Source organism: Temnothorax americanus, unplaced genomic scaffold (assembly GCF_048541705.1).
Source record: "Temnothorax americanus isolate GAGA-0224 unplaced genomic scaffold, ASM4854170v1 Scaffold105, whole genome shotgun sequence".
NCBI lineage: Eukaryota > Metazoa > Arthropoda > Insecta > Hymenoptera > Formicidae > Temnothorax > Temnothorax americanus.
This window is the reverse complement of record NW_027509237.1, coordinates 95,001-115,134: the sequence shown is the minus strand read 5'-3', so window position 1 is coordinate 115,134 and position 20,134 is coordinate 95,001. Positions and strand designations below refer to the sequence as shown.

The following is a 20,134-nucleotide window of genomic DNA, read 5'->3' as shown; positions in this document are numbered from 1 at the left end:
TATCCAATACGTTACCTACATACATCTGGAATGACATGATTGTCCACTATTATAGACCTTTCGAAAACCTACAATGTAGATTAAAACACTCCAACAATAAAAAGCTTAATTGGCTCATTCATAATAAAAACTTAATTCGAATCAACTCATCGAAAGCAATTAGATTTTTTTCAATTATTAACAATAACAATTTTAACAATGTAAAATATGTCCGTAACAAACCGATCGGTAACCCAGACAACAATACAATAGAAACCTTTATTGAACCATCAGAATTTAGCAACAGATCATTTGATCCCTTGGAACAAACCAATGACAAATGGTTTGTCAATCTTTCTAACATGGACATCCCTCAGGATGTCACCAAATTGTTACAGTTTGGAAACAATTTCTGCCTCCCGAACAGCTTGAATAAAAAGAAAACTATACACGAGTTCATAAAAGACATAGAAGGTAACACGAAACGTAACAACATTAATAATCTACCAAGGGTTAGAAATGCTGTAATCCCACAATTACATAACTATTTATACTCCAAACCCACCACAAACAATGTTAACACAAAACTTTTAACCATGTATAAAATAACTCAAAGATTTTGTAAAAACAACCCGGATATTATTTTCACCCGTGCAGACAAGGGCAACATCACAGTCGCCATGAACAAGGAATACTACATTCAAAAAACGGAGAACATGTTACAGGATAAAAATACTTACACAATTTTGAAGAAAAATCCTGCAAAACAAATTGAGAATGACTGTAACAATTTACTCAAATCATGGTTCAAGAAAGAGTATATTTCAAAAAAAGAATATTTTAGAATGCATTCCAGCGACGCACCACTGCCTAAAGCCTATGCCCTCCCTAAAATACACAAACCTAATCATCCGTTTAGAATAATTGTTTCTTCAATTGACACAGCTTTATATCCTCTTGCGAGTTTTTTACAAAAAATTATTTCTGATAACATACCAAAAACAAGAAGTTATGTGAATAATAGCTTTGACCTATACAGTACGCTCTCTGGTATGAAAGTTTCAAATTCTAATATTCTTATATCTTTAGATGCGACCTCGTTATTTACAAATATTCCTCTGAATCTAGCATTGGAGAGTATCAAAAAAAGATGGTCACATATTAGAGAAGGTACTAACATACCGAAAAAAGAATTTTTAATTGCCATTGAATTAATTTTGTCATCCACATACTTTAACTTTAACAACGCTATATACAAACAAACTTTTGGTACTCCCATGGGATCTCCATTATCCCCAATTATAGCTGACATGGTTATGCAAGATTTAGAGGAAACAATTTTAGAATCGATTGGTTTCAATTTGCCGTTCTATTTTCGTTATGTTGATGACATAATTATGTCGATTCCACGTGACAAGGCTCAATACATCCTAGATAAATTTAATAATTACCATGATAGGCTGAAGTTTACAATCGAATATGAAAATGACCGTACGTTGAGTTTTTTAGATCTAAAATTACATATTATTAATGACACTATCCACATAGATTGGTATCACAAGGATACATTCTCTGGTAGATATCTATCCTACTATTCGAACCATCCAGAGTGTCATAAAATTGGCACGATATACAGTTTAGTGGACAGGTCCATACTATTGTCCCACCCTATATTCCAAGCAAAGAACATAAAATTGTGTATTAACATACTAATGAACAACGGTTATCCTATAGATTTGATCTTTATGAGAATTAACATAAGATTAAGGACATTATTCGATGGTAAACTTAAGCAGAACAAAAATGCGAATAGAGTTGACACTAATGTTGATGTTGATAATGACTCGGAAGAAAATAGAAGGAAAATTATTGTTATTCCGTTCATTAACAACATCTCTGAAAAAACAGCACACCTTTTCGATAAAAAAGAACATATAATAGGGTATAGAGTCCTCAACAAATTGGACAAGTTTATCAAAACACATAAAGATACCAATGCATTATGCTCGAACAACAATGTAATTTATAAAATCAAATGTAATGATTGCGACGCCTCTTACGTGGGGCAAACAAAGCGACAACTGAAAACAAGAATCAACGAACACAAAAACAATTATAAATTAGACCCATCCAGACATTCAGTCATTACAGAACATATACTTAATTTGAATCATAGTTTTAATTGGAACAACCCGGAGATTTTAGATTTCGAAACGAATTACTACAAGAGACTAATATCAGAGATGATACACATCAAAGAACAAAAAAATGGTATTAATTCCAATAAAGACACTGAATTGCTGGATGGTTCTTATTTTAACATCCTAAACGAACTTAGTAACAACTCATAGGGAGTTAAACATTGGTCTATTTACATCATTGTTGTCAACCGATTCCGACACGGAACGAAAATGCTCAGTCACACACAAGATTCGACACGATACAGTTCCTTCTGAAAACTTTACTAACTCGAATTTGCTATGGTCTCAGTACGTATAAGTGCAATAATAGCCTTAGATTTACCCACGTTGACAAGTTTTAATTTATAATTTACAAAAATATTAATTCAACCATTGACTCTTGATTACAGTTTACACTTTCATCGTAATTATTGACTCTTGATTGTGACGGACAAAAAATCACAGATTGACTCGATTCGTTCTCACTGCCGACTGAGGAATTAATTATGGATTTTATCATTCGACGTTTAATTAAGATTGATACACAACGATTCCGAATTTTTGTTCAGCAAGTATACACCTTATCAATACTTTAAGGACTTCATCAGTATGTAATAATTTAGATTTCAATGTTATCTGTATGTTAATTTCGATGTGGAAATTTGTTACTCTTGACACATGATTCGTGGCATTTCAATTAATTGTTAAAATTGGCTGAGGAAGGCACAGTGTTGCCGAAACGTACCATTTGTAATGTTACATTAATAAATTTTGAAATTTTAACGTCTAACATTGCTCGTTATTGGCCGGCAACCTATTTATTATTTGACACACACGAGCTTGACCTTTAATTATGTTCTTATAAACATTAATTATAATTTATTCAAGTTGTCTATTATTTGAACAGAACTTGATTTTTAGTTTCGTTTTTTATTCTACTTTCAGAAAAAGATAAAATAATTTAGATTTCCTAAAATTAATTTTGTTTATGCTATCGAAGAGGAAACACTTATTATAAAATTGATTATAATACCAAGACAATTATATAACGATTTCAAATGGTGGGTGTTTCCGACAAGTAGTCGGATTTCTAATCGGCTCGAGCAGTGGTACTCAATCAGTTCATTTCGAAAAATCCCCTAGACTAATCTTTGCTGTCTCAGCACTCGGATTACGGATTATTGCGTTGCGTTGTGAGGAGCAAGTCGCAATTGTTCTCTCTGAAAGTTGAGTTCGTTGAGTTTTAATCAAAGCAGAGAAATAGGTACGTATTATTGTTCTAATGATTAACACTTTATTTTCTTTGAAATATACATTAAATAATAGAAGTATATGTACATACACGTTTCACTGACAGAAATCCGGAAAAACGAATTGTTAACCTCACTAACCTCTAACTTCACTTAACCTCACTACATTGATTGTTAATATGTAATTTAATTAAAGCAATATTTTTTTTAAGCAGCTTGAAGACTTACAAGTCTTTTGAAATGGATGCGAGTGAGGACAGATCCATTGTGAGCAGGACTTTTTGATAGGTATATTATAAAATTGAAAAATTTTTTTGTGTCTGGGAAGGTTTATTAAATATATATTTTTTGCTGTTATATATTATTATGTACACATGTTTAGAATTAAAGGAACATATATTATTATATTATTTCAATAAATATATTTTTTTTTTACAGAAAACTGTAAATGTTAGCTGGCTGTTGACAGACATCAACGTCTGTATCGAGACAAGTTAACGCATTCACTGTAAATATTGTTCATCATCACTTGGATGTATCAAAAACCTGCAAGTGAGGACAGATCTATTGAGCAGGACATTTTTGGTAGGTATATTATAAAATTGAAAAATTTTCGTGCTAGGAAGGTTAATTAAATATATATATATATTTGCTATTATGTTATTGTATGTACACATGTTTAGAATGAGGAACATATATTATTATATTATTTCAATAAATATATTCCTTTATACAGAAAACTAGATTTTAACGGGCTGTTGACAGACATCGACAATTAAAGTCTGTATCGAGGCAAGTTAACGCATTCACTGTAAAATATCTCCTTCAAGGTAAATTCAAAATGTAATTCATATTGTTCCTTATCACTTGGATGTATCAAAAACCGCAATAAATTATTTACATTCTATTACATGTCTATTGAAATTGTTGCTGAACATAGAGATCATACAAGGATGGATATATTTCTTTTATGGAATGTTTTTTTTAATAACGATGAGGACAATGAAGCTAATTGGCAAATGCACCACGTTAGAGAACCGCATTTAAAAATTAGTAATTATTTTGAGAACATTGTTCTTTTCTATTCTGTCACAGGTGATGACAAGTTTGTATTATTTATCGTTTGAATTTCATACAGTGTTATTTATGCCGAACCAGACGGAATAGTCATTACACACACACACACACACACACACACACATACTTTAAGAATAGATTCAATTTAAAAATCTTTAAAAAATTAAAATAAACATGTTTTATTTGATCAATGTCTATATGTAGCTGTGATAAAGTTGCGCTATTGTGTGTGTGTGTGTGTGTGTGTGTGTGTGTGTGTGTGTGTGTAATGAATATTCTGTCTGGTTCGGCATAAATAGCATTCTGTATGAAATTCAAACGATAAATAATACAAACTTGTCATCACCTGTGACAGAATAGAAAAAAACAATGTTCTCAAAATAATTACTAATTTTCAAATGCGGTTCTCTAACGTGTTGCATTTGCCAATTAGCTTCATTGTCCTCATCGTTATTAAAAAAAACATTCCATAAAAGAAATATATCCATCCTTGTATGATCCCTATGTTCAGCAACAATTTCAATAGACATGTAATAGAATGTAAATAATTTATTGCGGTTTTTGATACATCCAAGTAATAAGGAACAATATGAATTACATTTTGAATTTACCTTGAAGGAGATATTTTATAGTGAATGCGTTAACTTGCCTCGATACAGACTTTAATTGTCGATGTCTGTCAACAGCCCGCTAAAATCTAGTTTTCTGTAAAGGAATATATTTATTGAAATAATATAATAATATATGTTCCTCATTCTAAACATGTGTACATACAATAACATAATAGCAAAAAAATATATATATTTAATTAACCTTCCTAGCACAAAAATTTTTCAATTTTATAATATACCTACCAAAAATGTCCTGCTCAATAGATCTGTCCTCACTTGCAGGTTTTTGATACATCCAAGTGATGATGAACAATATTTACAGTGAATGCGTTAACTTGTCTCGATACAGACGTTGATGTCTGTCAACAGCCAGCTAACATTTACAGTTTTCTGTAAAAAAAATATATTTATTGAAATAATATAATAATATATGTTCCTTTAATTCTAAACATGTGTACAATATAATATATAACAGCAAAAAATATATATTTAATAAACCTTCCCAGACACACAAAAAAATTTTTCAATTTTATAATATACCTACCAAAAAGTCCTGCTCACAATGGACCTGTCCTCACTCGCATCCATTTCAAAAGACTTGTAAGTCTTCAAGCTGCTTAAAAAAAATATTGCTTTAATTAAATTACATATTAACAATCAATGTAGTGAGGTTAAGTGAAGTTAGAGGTTAGTGAGGTTAACAATTCGTTTTTCGGGATTTCTGTCAGTGAAACGTGTATGTACATATACTTCTATTATTTAATGTATATTTCAAAGAAAATAAAGTGTTAATCATTAGAACAATAATACGTACCTATTTCTCTGCTTTGATTAAAACTCAACGAACTCAACTTTCAGAGAGAACAATTGCGACTTGCTCCTCACAACGCAACGCAGTAATCCGTAATCCGAATGCTGAGACAGCAAAGATTAGTCTAGGAGATTTTTCGAAATGAACTGATTGAGTACCACTGCTCGAGCCGATTAGAAATCCGACTACTTGTCGGAAACACCCGGTACGACGGCTTTTTTATGTTAACGCTGAATGGAAAAGTCTATAAGCATATTGCGGACAAGATGATGCCAGTAGTGTATATAAGGGAGTTCCACCCCGGGGGCTCCGAGGGGGGGGGGTGAGAGAGGGGGGTATCGGATTTCGCGGGGGGTGAGGGGGTAAGAGAGGGGGGCTATCGGATTACGCGGGGAAGTCAGGGGGTGAGGGAGGAGGTATCGGATTACGCGAGGGGGTCAGGGGGTGAGGGAGGGGAGTATCGGATTACGAGGGGGGTGAGGGAGGGGGATATCGGATTTTGCGGGGGTGAGAAAAAAGGGGGGGTGTCGGGTTACACAGGGGTATCAAATTTCGCGGTGGTGAGGAGGAGGGGGGTATCGGGTTACACAGGGGTATCAGATTTCGCGGGGAGTGAGAGGGAGGAAGGTATTAGGTTACACAAGAATATCGGATTACGAAGGGAAGGGGGAGGGGGAGGGGTGACCTTGGCATACCACCGGGATGGATGACTCACCTGGATGATTCACCGGGATGACTCACCCGCGCGGGGATGAGGGGGTCCGCGATCGCGCCGCGGGTCCACGTGAGGGTCCGCGGGGGTCCGCGGGGACCGCGTGGAGGTCCGCGGTTGCGCCGCGGGCTCCGTCGGGTCGCGGGGGCCTCGTTCGCAACGACGCCGCTAGGCGGCGTACAATGGGTAAGACTAAGTCGATAGTGCACTGCGTAGTTGGTCGATGCGAAATTCTCCATGGTCTTGCAACATTCTTTGAAATAATCTTCGGGAATTATAGTCTTGTTCTATTGCCACTCCACGTGCGTGGAGTACTACGTTTAGTAAACGTCTCACCATAAACTTATACTCCTTAGTAGTAGACGTTTTATCTCTACAAACTCGCTACGCGGTTCGCGTAGGCAATCAGCGCCTCGTCCATGAGGGGAAATCGACCCTTCGTCAGGCGGAACAGGTCCTCCCGCGCGCTTCCGGGCGCGGATATTGTGCCCCCAAACGGAAGCCGAAGCGCGGGAGGAGCGCCTTTCTCTTTAAACACCTCTACAGCGTCTTCAAACTGGGGAGCGTCGGGCCCCCCCCCAAAATTTCACTGTCTTCTATGTCTTTAAGCACAAAAGGTTCGCGCGGAGACATTACAAGAAACTTAGTTTAATCACCCGAACACAAAACACGTTCGTACACAAGAAACTCATAAAAAATATATACGTGTAACACTTTGCGCGGACTCGACGAGACTGAATTCAATGACGGTTGCAGAAGTCCAGAGAAAAAAATATAATGGCGATGTATAAAACTGATAGTCGCGATACGTCTCGCATTACACCTGCGAGCGCCCATGTCCGCCAAAACATCGGTGCCTCGCTTCTATGTTATGATATGCGATATTTGATTGCAAATTCAAGCAGACAGAGTTTTGGCGGACGTCGCATATACGGCTCGAATAGAAATGCGCGCGAAGAAAATATAGTATGATTTATACTTAAAAAACAATCTATCTACGCAGTACGTTAAGGACAAAGGAAGAAATGACGTCATTGGGACAATGATTGACCCGATAACGCATCGAACCTGTTGGAACATTTTCGTTGTAAACAACATTTTCGAGGAAGAGGGGGGGGGTGTTATCGCGTAAACTAAACAATTTTACGCTATTTTTTACGACGCAGTACGCGAAACAAAAGAAAAGATCTTTCAAAAAATCAGTTGGAGCGAGAGAGAGAGAGAGAGAGCAAAGGGTATATAACGAGGGATGAAGCGCATCGAGCCGCAGTAGTCAGATTTGAGAGTGATACATCGATCGAAAGTATCGCGGTTTCTTCGTTATTGTATGGTTGAACATTATCACGTGCAAGTGCTCTGGAAAAGAGATTCTTTTATTGCTCAATCGCAAAGATGTTCGTCCTGCTGTCGAGACCTTTGGACATTTGCGATTTTAGCGCCGAACAGCTGCAATTTGTGCCGAAAACCGTTCTGTTGCAAATGTGCGGCGATCACATTTACTACGTGTGGGACAAGCTTCCGGAGCATATAAAGGCGGATTCGGAGGTTTCAGACCTATCGTCGCTGTGACGAACATTACAACCAACCGTGGCAGCGAACGCACATCGACGGTCCCGCTCCGATGATTAAGGATTGCGGCGAATGTCAACGAAACAAACATTAGCTTTCGCGACGTGAACATTTTTTTATTTTTTCATAACAGTGAGCAAGAAGAAATGACGCTTGACAATAATCGCTCGTGGTTACCGGACTATGAAAGTGATGAAAGCGATGACTTTCCATACTATTGCGACCGTTTTTACTATGGTGACCATTTTATAGATGATATCGCCAATGCTTTGCATGATGAAGATCGAGGACGAAAATCGACGGATGTGCAACGAATATCACTGGTGCAGTTTGTTCGTGATCGCGAACTCGGGATACGCGGAACCGATAAACGCATTGTTAGACAAGGAGTTGTTATCAATACCGATAAGCATCCTTATGACTGAAAGTCTAACATAAAACGAAAAATATACATACAGGTGCGGAACGAGGTAAAAGAATATGAAGCTCGTCTAGTTCGTGATGATTCTTTATACATTAAACTGTTTAAACATGACATTAAGTCGCAGTATGAGGAGTATCGCTATTGGGCGACTACAGTTATGCGTGAGATAGAAAGACGCTTAGTCGATCTGCTAGTTCAAATTCACACAGGCACTGGGAAGTGCGTTGAAGTGGTGGCGAGGTACAATGTGCGTCTGCAACACTATTACCGTTCCGTCGACAATAAGATGCAAAGAACTCTTGAACGTGAACTTATCAATTGTGATAATTGGCACTGTGATGTCCCTTTCTTCAGTCTTTATAAATTTATGTTGGAACACTATAACATTCAGTATACCTATCGACATTGTCCAGCGTGTCATCGATGCGTGTGCAAGTGCCCCTTCGATGAGTGTGACGTAATCGACAAGTCTACATTATGGAATGTGCGTCGAATTCGTGGTGATGAACAACCTGAATCTGAATAGATAAAACATGGAGCAATTCGAGCAAACCGAACGCGATCTGTTGGAGCTGTCCGACCAAGTAACTACCTTGGGTGAATATTTCACATGGACGCTGCAATGCGCGGAATTCGTCGAGCAGCTCGAGACACGAGCTCGAGACTTTCGCAGTAGTGCCAAACGTCCGCTCTCGATCGGGCAGAGGCAATCGTTGGTTGCCAGAATAGCGCGACTCGAGGGTGTGAAGTCGCGATTGAAAAGACAATTTATCCATAGCGGTGGTGATTATGCGAACGCCGGTAACAGTGGCGACACGCGCGCGGCAGAACTCGTATGGCGAGAAATCAATGCCGCGTTCAAAACGCGAATAATGACCGGTGCGGTAATTAATATAGACCATATAGAACCGCGACAATTTTTAGAAGACGCCTGCAGCGTAGTGTGCAAGCGAGTGCGAGACATTATAAAAAAACATAACTGTGTCAAAGTGTACACTGCGTTCAACGGGGAGTTTGTGGCGGGTGATAAACGTGACAATAAGAGTATATATACAAATAACATAGAACTCTGTCGTACATCGCACTTGCGCGATTGGTACGAGCGGCACGTTATCGAGCCCACATTAGCGAAATTTGAGGAGTTCCAGGAACGCGACAGTGAGTGGGCGTTGACTCGAATCTTCAATTTGACGGTGAACGTCAACAAGTACAATCCTTTGCGCGCGGGGTGTCACTTGGAATTGCCTAAAGACATTAAAGTGAAGAACGCGGTGATCAATGTGCTGTCTATGGACAATGCATGTTTTGCATGGTCAGTGGTCGCCGCCTTACATCCAGCCGAAAGACATTCAGAACGGGAATCATTACACCCGCATTATTCAAGGGTACTGGATTTACGAGACATTGAGTTCCCAATGACGTTGAGTCAAATTAAACAGTTCGAACGACTCAACAATATATCCGTCAACGTCTATACCATCGAGGGACAGAGACGTCAAACGTTCTTCCAATACGGCTTACCGACCGCACGAGTGTTAAAAAACATGTGAATCTGCTGTACGTGCAGGATCCGCGAGACAACAATGTTGGACATTTCGCGTGGATTAAAAATCTATCCCGTCTCGTGAGCTCACAATTGAGCAAGCATCATGGTCAGAAGTACATTTGTGATCGGTAAGTACTTATATTTTTTAATAATATATCATTTTTATATTTTGTGTATAAAAAATTTATATTTAAAGGGTTTTTTTTTTCCCCCGTTTTCCCCTTTTCCAATTATTTGGGGTTTCGAGCGACAATTGGGCCTTTTCCCCCTTTGGCCCCGGGGAAAAAAAAAACGACTGGGGCAAAAAAAACTCCGAGTGGGGAAAAAAAAAGGGGGCTGGCTTCAAAAACCCACGGGAAAAACTTTTTTCCCTTTGTGGTTCCCCGGGGGGGATTTGGGGCTGCAAAAAAAAAAACCGGGGAGACGGAAAACCCCCCCCCCAAAACCCCTTCAACAAATCGAGTATGGTATAGCTTTTAACGCCCTGCTCGTACGATAAAATTTTTTATCAGGGGTATTTTTTTTTTTTGGGGGAAAATGACTGCGTGCTGGTTGTGGGGGAAAAACCCCAAAGGATTGGGGGCTCGTTTAAAAAACCCCTTTTTTTCCCCGACTTGTATCATGGAAAGAAAAAAACGGAGAGGGGGGGGAAAAGAATTTAAAAACGGGGCGAAATGAAAATTTTTAAAAAACCCGTTCCCCCCAAATGAAAATCGTGTACGGATCTTTCCCCCAAAGGGGGGCGTCACAGGGTCCACACATTTAAACGTGCAATCAAATTTTAAAGGGAAATTCTTTTTTTTCCCCCGTAAATTTTCCCCCAATTTTTCGGTAGCTCCCCTTTTTTTCCCCGGGAAAATTTTTTCCCCGTTGGGGAAGGAAATTTTTGGGGTTTTTACTGCCTAAAAAAAAAGGAAAAGAAAATCCTTTAAAAAAAAAACCAAAAAAAAAAACCGGGGGGAAAAATCTTCGCAAAAACGATATAAAAATTGTTTTAAACCCCCCCTCGTAAAAAATTTTGAAAAAACCCCCTCAAAAATTAGCCCCCTTTTCCTAGATAATAAAAAAATTAAAAAATTTTTTACAAAAAAAATTTTCCCCCGTTACCCCAACGACAAATTTAAAATTTTTGGGGCGGGGAAAAGGGGGTTTTTTTTTTTAACAAAGGGGAAAAGCGAAAAAAAATTTGGGGATATTTTTAAAAACCCCCCGCGCGATTTTTTTTTACTTTCCCCTTCCCCCGGGTTTTACACCGAAATCCAGAGGGTTACGGAAAGGCCGCAAATAGGGCCCCCCCTTCCCCCGGGGTTTAAACCCGGGGGGAAAATACAAAAAATCTATCCTTTAAAACCGATGTTTTTGTTTTGGGCCAAAAATTTTAAAAAAATTTCCGCGAAAAATGCGTCGCGATTTCCCCGGGCTTGATCCCTTTTTACTTTTACCTTTACCAGGCTTTACGGGGGGGGGGCCTTTTTAAAACCCAACTGTGAAATTTTAAAAAACTGCTGACCGTTTTTGGGGCCCTTTTTATTTTTTTTCCCGCCCCCTTGGGTTTTGAAAGGGGTTTTTGGGGTAAATTTTCCCGGGGCCAGATCCCCCCACCAAAAAAACCAACCCCCATGCAGTCGTATTTTTTCCAAAAAAACCCCGGGTCGGGGGAACCTAATTTACTTCGTTTTTAAACAATTTTTTAGGGCCCGGGGCGATGAAAAAAACCACTGCCCTAACCCGGAGTTTGATGGGTCGAAGACGTTTAAAATTTTTTGATTTTAAAGGGGGCATGGGGTTTTTGGGTTGTCTAGGGGGGTAAAAATTTTCGGGGTTTGTCTCGATTTTTCCCCGGGAAAAACCGCCCGCCCCCAAAGGGCCCTTTCCCTTTTTCCCCAACCGGGGGAAAAAAACCCCCTGGCAAACGGCAGGACAAACTTTTCGCCACGGGGGAAAGCCGGGGAAAGTGAAATAAAACGGGGGATCAAGCCCGAAACCCCCGCGACGCACCCTGTCGCGAAATTTTTAAAAAAACGCGGGCCCCAAAAAAAGACATGGGGTTTTTTGGTAAAGATCGCTTTTTCCCCTTTTAGGGTTTAAACCCCGGGGAAAAAACCGCTGCCTTTTCGTTCGGGGGGCTTTTCCGAAAAACGTCTCGGTACGGTTCCCCCGGTAAAGGGGGAAATGTAAAAAAAAATCGCGCGGGGGAAAAAACATCCCCCGCTTTTCCCCCCTTTTCCCAAGTATTCGAGGAAAAAAAAACCTTTTTCCCCCAAAAAAATTTTTTAAAAACTTTTTTTTGGGGAAACGGGGGGAAAAATTTTTAACTTTTTAATTTTTTTAAATTTTTCATTATCTGGGAAAAGGGTGTTTTTTTTTTCGGGCCCCGCGCTCAAAAATTTTTAAACGAGTCATAAATCGAAATTTTAAAAATCGTTTCGCAATTGATCTCTCCGTGGTGTTTTTCCCGGGGTTTTAGAAAATTTTGGATGTATTTTTTTCCCTTTTTTATAGGCAAATACAAACAAACTTGCCTTCGAAAAGCGGGGAGCTATTCCCCTTTTAAAAAATCGGTCAACCTGACCCCCGTGGAATATTACCCGGGATAAAATGGAAATCCTTTTAAAATTTAGATTGCACGTCGGTGGCGGGACCTCTGTAAAAGCCCAGTTAGGGGGCAATGATCGCGTAAAACTTTTTCATTTTTTGGGGAAAAGGTTTTTCAAAATTGTGACATTGCGCCCCCGCTGTGAAATTCCCCCCCCTCTTCGCGTTAGGTTTTAAAATGCATAAAAATGTCGGAAAAAAAATTTCTTTAAAACGATGCGCCAATTTCCCTTTTAGGTTTTCCCCGACGAACCACGCGAGCAAATCTTACCCCCAACCCAATCGATTTCGCTGAAAACCCTTTTATCGTACGGCAATTTCGTAGTTGTACTACATTTCTCGATATGTTTATGGGGTTGACGCGGTTTTGGGGGGGCTCCGGTGGGGTCTTTTTTCACACAACCCCTCCGAAACGGGGGGTATACCCAAAGGGAAATCGCTCTTTCCTGCTGTGGGTTTTTGAAAAACACCCCGCCACTTTTTGTCCCACTCGGTAGTTTTTATAGCGCAGTCGTTTTACCTTTTGGCCCGTCCACAGTTTGAAAATGAAATTGTCGCCCCCGAACTAAAATAGTGAGAATCTGCCCAAAAAAAAAACTAAAAATAAATTTTTTAACCCCAAAAAAAAAGGGGGAAAAATTATTTAAAAAAAAAAAAGTACTTACCGTCACAAAAGTCCTTTTTGACCAGGGTTTGTCAATTGTGACCACGAGACGGGATAGATTTTTAATCCCGCGAAAGTCCAACATTGTTTTGGCTCGCGGATCCGCACGTACAGGGAGATTCACATGTTTTTTTTTCACTGTGGGGGTCGGGAAACCTATTTGGGAAAAACTTTTACGGGGTTTTTCCCCCGAAAGGGTTTAAAACGTTTAGGATTTATTTTTGAGTCGTTCGAAAAAATTTTTAATTTTTACTCAAAAGTTTTTTGGGGAAAAACCCCAATGTCTCGTAAAATCCCTTTCCCGTGAATAATGCGGGGTAAATTCCCGTTCTGAAAAACTTTCGGGGGGTGGATTTTAAGGCGGCGACCCCTTACCATTGCAAAAAAAATGCATTGTCCCTAGAAAGACTGACACCGCGTTCTTCACTTTTAAAGTCTTTAGGGGAATTCCAAAATGACCCCCCCGCGCGCAAAGGAAATTTTACTTGTTTACGTTTCCCCCGTCAAATTGAAGTTTGAGTCAAAGCCCCCTCACTGCGCGTTCCTGGAAAATCCTCAAATTCGCTAATGTGGGCTCGATAACCCTTTCCCCCCTGGGACCAATCGGGCCGTGCGATGTACGACAGATTTTTATGTTTTTTGTATTAATCTTTTTGTCACGGTTTTTTCACCCCCCACCAAAACCCCGTTGAACCCCGTGTTTCACTTTGACACAGTTATGTTTTTTTTTTTTAATGTCTCGCACTCGTTTTGGGACACTTCGCTGCCGGCGCTTCTAAAAAAATTTTCGCGGGGTTTATATGGGCTTATTAATTACCCCCACCGGTCCCTTTTCGCGTTTTGAACAGGGGTTGATTTCTCGCCCCAAAAGTTTGGGCCGGGGGCGGGGGTTGCCACTGTTACCGGGCGGTTTCGCATAACCACCGGAGGGGAAATTTCCTTTTATCGGATTACAACCCCCGAGTCGCGCATTCGGCAACCAAAAGATTGCCTCTGCCCGTCGAGAGCGGACGGTTTTTGGGACTACGGCCCAAAGGCTTTGAGGGTCGTGTTCGAGTGCCCAAGGAAAATTCCCCGGAAATTTCAGGGTCCCTGTGAAATATTTACCCAAGGTAAATTACTTGGGGCGGGGCGCTCCAAAAAAGATCCGGGTTTTGGTTTGCTTTGAATTGCCCCTGTTTTAAACATTAGATTTAGGTTGTTCCCTCACCCAGGGAATTTTGACGGACATTCCAAAAATGTAACTTTTCGGTTTGGGCCCACTCCCTCGAAGGGCACTTGCCACGCATCGATGACACGCTGGGCAAATGTCGAAGGTAACTGAAGGTTTTAGTTTTTTCCCAAATAAAATTTTTAAAAAAACGGAAAAAGGGGGGCATCCCCCAGTGCCAAATTTCACCCAAATTTAAATTTACGTTTTAAGAGTTCTTTTTCATCTTTTTTGGTTTGACGGGAAAGGAAAGTGTTTTTCCGACGCACATTTTACCCCGCCAAACCCCTTTTACGCCCTTCCCCATTGGGCCCGGGGTGAATTTGGGAAATTTGAATCGGGGCTAACGTCTTTTATTTCACGCCTTTAAGAGTCCCCAATAGCGATACTCCTCATACTTTCGACTTAATGTCATGTTTTAAACAGTTTTAAAGTATAAAGAATTTACACGAACTAACGAGCTTCATATCTTTTACCTCGTTCCGCACCTGTTGTAAATTTTTCTTTTATTTTAACTTTCATCATAAAAGGTGCCCATCGGTATTGATAAAAACTCCTTGTTTTAACAATGCGTTTTTTCGGTTCCGCGTATCCCAGTTTTGCGATCACGAAAAAAAACTGCACCCGTGGGTATTCGTTTTCACAAACCGTCGTTTTCGTCCTCGATCTTCTAAGCAAAGCATTGGCGATATCATCTATAAAATGGGCACCCCTAAATAAAAAAGGCGAATGTAGGAAAGTCATCGCTTTAAACCCCTTTCATAAATCCGGTAACCACGAGCGAAATTTTTGTCAAGCGTATTTCTTCTTGTCACGTTTTTGAAAAAATTTAAAAAAAATTTTTACGTCGCGAAAAAACTAAAGTTTTTTTCGTTACCCTTCGCCGCAATTTCCCTTAACATCGGAGCGGGGGCCGTCGATGTGCTTTTTGCGCCCAAAGGTTTTTTGTAATGTTGTCCCCAAGCGACGATGGTCTGAAAAACCCCCGGGAAACCCCCTTTTTATCCCGGAAGTTGTCCCCACGTAGGGAAAAGTGGGTCGCCCGCCCAAATTTTCACAAACGGTTTTTGGCACAAATTGCAAACCTTTTTTCGGGGGCTAAAATTGCAAAAGGCCGAAGGCTTGGGCAGCAGGACGAACATCTTTTGCGATTGAGCAATAAAAAAAATCTTTTTTCCCAAACAATTGCCCCTGGGTAAGGGTTTAACCATACCAAAAAAAGAGGAAAAAACCCCGTACTTTTTTACGAAGTTTCACTCTTCCCAAAAATTTACCCGGGGGCTCGATGCGCTTTTTATCCCTCGTTTTATACCCTTTTTCTCTCTTCTTCTTTTCTGTTTCCCAAATGATTTTTTTTAAAGATCCCTTTTTTTTTTTGCGTACTGCGTCCTAAAAATAGCGTAAAATTGGGTTTTGTTTTCGCATAACACCCCCCCCCCCCCCTTCCTCGGGAAAAGTTGTTTACCGAAAATTTTTCCAAAAAAGGTTTTGATGCTTTTTCGGGTTTAATTTATTGTCCCAATGACTTCTTTCTTTTTTTGTCCCCCTTTAAAAATTTCTGCGGGAAAACAAAAAAAAATTTTCCCAAGATTTTTTTCAAAAGTTGCAAGCCCATGGAGAATTTCGCATCGACCAAACCGTGCACTATGCTTTCTTCCCCATTTACCCCCCCTAGCGGGTCTTTGGGAAACGAGGCCCCCCGCCCCCACGGAGCCCCCGGCGAAAAAGGGACCCCCCCGGGGCCCCGGGGCCCCCCGCGGCCCCCAGGGCCCCGGCGGGGTGCGGCCCCCCCTCCCCCGGCGGGTGAGTCAGGGGAAAAAACCGGGGGACTCCCCGGTGGTATGCCAAAACCCCCTCCCCCCCCCTTCCCTTGGAATCCATATTTTTTTAAAAAAATATTTCCTCCCTCTCACCCCCGCGAAATCTGATCCCCCCGAAACCCATCCCCCCCTCCTCCCCCCCCCGGAAAATTTGATACCCCTTTTTAACCCCCGAACCCCCCTTTTTTTCTCACCCCCGAAAAAATCCGATATCCCCCTCCCCACCCTCTCATCCAACTCCCCTCCCTCACCCCCGACCCCCTCGGAATCCGATCCTCCTCCCTCACCCCTGACTTCCCCCCAAAACCGAAGCCCCCCCCTTTCCCCCCCCCCCCCGCAAACCTTCCCCCCCCCTTTCCCCCCCCCCCCCCCGACCCCCGGGGGGGGAATCCCTTAAGGTGCCTAAAACGGGTTTCGCCCAAAAAAAAAAGATTTTCGCATGGCGGGAAATTTTGCGATTCACGGTTTTTTAAGCTATTTAAAAACAACGAGAAAACTTTAATTGGCTCTGTGTTAAAATCGCTCAATAAAAGGAATCCATCGAGTGCTGAAATTTTACATTTTTTCCGTCAAACAAATAGACCAAAAGAAAATTTTTTTCCAGCGAGGTTTCGAATGTTGTGAGTATCTTTTTGTTAAAAAAGCATCTTTGAAAAGATGATCGGTATTTAATGAGAATATGTGAATTAAAAAAGTGTGTACTTAAAAATAAAATACTGTGTAGATTTAAAAAATATCTTCATCAATTTTTTGTGACAATGTCCGAAAAATTTTTTTTATTTTGTGAAAAAAAAAAATACGTTTTTTATTTTCAGTAATCTGGATTTTCATAACATAAGGTGGGGGGGCTAAATTGTTTTCGTTCCATCAAAAATCTTTTTTGTATTTTTTTCGTCCTTAAAAATTTTTTAAAAAAATAAAAAATATTTTTAAGACGGGAAAAAAAAAGATAGAAAAAAAAAAAAATAGGAGGAAAAAAGGAAAAAAAAAAAAAGGAAATTTATAAAAAAAATTTTTTAATTGAAAAAAATTAAAAATTTTAAAATTTGTTAACTTTTTTTTATTACACACCACATTTTTTTCAATATACAAAATTTTTTTTTTCTTGTAAAGGGTAAAAATTAAAATACATAAAAAAATATAAAAAATGCAAGCTGCAATTTGAAAGTTTAAACGCAAAAGTTTTTTTTTTCTGTTTTAAAAAAATACATTTTTTTCCTTTTCAGGAAATTAACAAATTTTTGGGGGATTGAAATTTTGACGGTTTTTTAAAGTTCAAAATTCATGTGTTTTTTTATCTCTGTTTAGGTAAAAGTTACAGAAAAAAAAAAAAAGAAAAAGAAAAAGAAAAAAATTTTTTTAAATTTTGAAAGTAAAAAAAAAGACAAAAAGAAAGTTTAAAAGAAAAAGGTAAAAATAAAAAGAAAGAAAAAAAGGGGAAAAAAAAAAGGAAAAATAAAGGGGAAAAAAAAAATTTTAAAAAATTTTAATTCAAAAATTTCCGTTTTTAACAACCCTCCGTTTTATTTAATTTTTTATATTTGGTTTTTGCGCAAAAAAAAATTTTAAAGGAAATTTTGTTCATTTTCCTTTTTTAAAGTTTAAAAATTTTTAAAAAAATTTTCAAAATTTCGATAAGAAAAAAAAATAAACAAAAAAATTTTATCTTCTCTTTTTTTTAAATTTTACCAATTTTTACGAAAAAATTTTTTTAAATTTTAAAAAAGTTCTAAATAAAAATATTTTTCTTACTTCTATTTTCGCATAAAACGTTAAAAAAAATGGAATTTTCATTTAAAAAATAAAATTGACTTTTATTTGACCTGTAGTTGCACTATCTATAATGAAACTGAAAGTTTCCTCTTTGATATTAAACAAATCTTGTTTAATACATTTTACACTGAATTTACATTGAATATAGTTAAGCTCTGTAAAAGATTTTCGTTTAATGTGCTTTGTAAAACGAGAAACACAAACTTTACACCTCAATAATATTTTTCAAAACATGTTAACTTATATTGCATACATAAAAAAATAAGTGTGAAGGTAGAAACTTGAAAATTGCTTCCTCATAGATTTAAATGTGCAAATTATAAATTTAAACATTATTTCCTCATAATTTTTAAGTGCAAAATATACATTTGCACGTCGCTTAAGCAACATTTTATTTCGCTCATGAAGCTTCCTCTTTGAGGAAGCCTGTTTTTTTATGCATAATTATTAGTAGATATTTATCAAATTGGCTTACTCATAAAAGAAGCTTTATGAGCGAAATAAAATGTTGCTTAAGCAACGTGCAAATTTATAATTTGCATATTTAAAAATTGTGAGGAAATAATGTTCAAATTTATAATTTGCACACTTAAAAACTATGAGAAAGCAATGTGCAAGTTTCTATTTGCACACTTAAAAACTATGAGGAAGCAATGTGCAAGTTTATACTTGCATTTTTTTTTAAATCTTATTTACCCCTATTTTATATGTAATTCTTTAAAATTTAGTTAATCAGTTCTTGTGTTACAAACGTTTGAAATTTTGGAAAATCCGTACATACAAAGAAACCTTATTATGTTTGGTCTAATCAACCAAATTTTAAAGAATTATGTATGAAATAGGGGTAGAAAAAACTGAAGAATATCACAGAATTAGAAAAAGTTGCCAATAATTAATACTAAATTGTCCAAAAACATAAACTTTTAAAAAGTCTCAAGCGGTTGAGACTTAAGGTATAGTCTTTAAGAGTTAAAATTTTATAATATTGACAATTATTCTAATTCTATTATATTGTTCAGTCTTTTCTACCCGTACTTTATATACAATTCTTTAAGATTTAGTTATCTAGTTCTTGAGCACACACCATTTGAAATTACGAAGAATCCATACATAGGAAGCAAAATGTGCAAGTCTAAAATTTGCACATTTTTTTATTATATTAGCAATTATTTAATAATTCTATTATATTATTCAGTCTTTTCTATCCCTATCTCATATTGAATTCTTTAAGATTTAGTTAATTAGTTCTTGAACTACAGACGTTTGAAATTTCGGGGAATTCCGTGTTTCGAATATTGGACCTTAAAGCTGGATTTATTAATAAAATAAATCTTAAAAAAATTATATATTTTAAATTAAGGTAGAAAAAAACTGAAGAATATAATACAAAAATTTAAAATTTTGACCACACTGAAAAAAAAAAACTTTCTTGTTGCTTCCCAAATTAAATTTGGAATTCCGGGGTGCCAAAAAAAATTTAAAAAGTTGATTCAACCAAAAGTTTTTTTAGTCGTTTTAATAATTTCAAAATTGAATCAACTATTTATAAATGTTTTCACTATTAAACCCAATTTTAAAACAAAATTATTTTTTTTGGCACCCCGGAAAAAACCCCATTAATTGAAGCAACGGTATTTTTTTAAGTGCAAAAAATTTAAATATTGGGGGAAAAATTAAGCGCAAAAAAAAAAAAGGTTTTAAAAAGAAACCCCCCCCTGAAATCCATACCGTTTGACGGTTTTTAAGAAAATTAGAGGGGAACATATTTTCTATGATACTTTATTTGTGAGCAAAATTTCAGCTCGGTATTTAAAAAATTGCAGAAGTAGAATGCGTGTGTACAAAAGAAGCCGTGCACACACACACAACAAGAAAAAAAATTAATCATAAAATAAACAACTCAAAAAAAAAAA

General features: G+C 37.8%; 2 protein-coding genes, 1 long non-coding RNA gene and 2 pseudogenes across 5 annotated transcripts in view; 3 read left to right on the top strand and 2 right to left on the bottom strand.

Moving 5' to 3' along the window:
* The window catches only part of LOC143903594 (caspase-1), a 110,377-nt gene that overhangs the window by 23,334 nt on the left and 66,909 nt on the right, over positions 1-20,134 (bottom strand). The gene's annotated exons all lie outside the window — the stretch shown is intronic.
* Positions 1-20,134, top strand: part of LOC143903617 (uncharacterized) — a 71,991-nt pseudogene that overhangs the window by 12,159 nt on the left and 39,698 nt on the right. The gene's annotated exons all lie outside the window — the stretch shown is intronic.
* Positions 36-3,010, top strand: LOC143903487 (uncharacterized). The gene is made up of 2 exons (XM_077417116.1): positions 36-2,468; positions 2,570-3,010. Exon 1 carries the CDS (start codon positions 36-38, stop codon positions 2,328-2,330), a length of 2,295 nt encoding a protein of 764 aa, XP_077273242.1. The 3' UTR covers positions 2,331-2,468; positions 2,570-3,010.
* On the bottom strand, positions 5,087-6,029 carry LOC143903671 (uncharacterized). Its single transcript, XR_013258774.1, has 4 exons — positions 5,912-6,029; positions 5,642-5,710; positions 5,341-5,487; positions 5,087-5,191 (listed from the first exon to the last, which is right to left on the bottom strand). It is a non-coding gene; the product is annotated as an uncharacterized LOC143903671 (long non-coding RNA).
* LOC143903379 (uncharacterized) lies at positions 9,147-10,291 on the top strand (annotated as a pseudogene).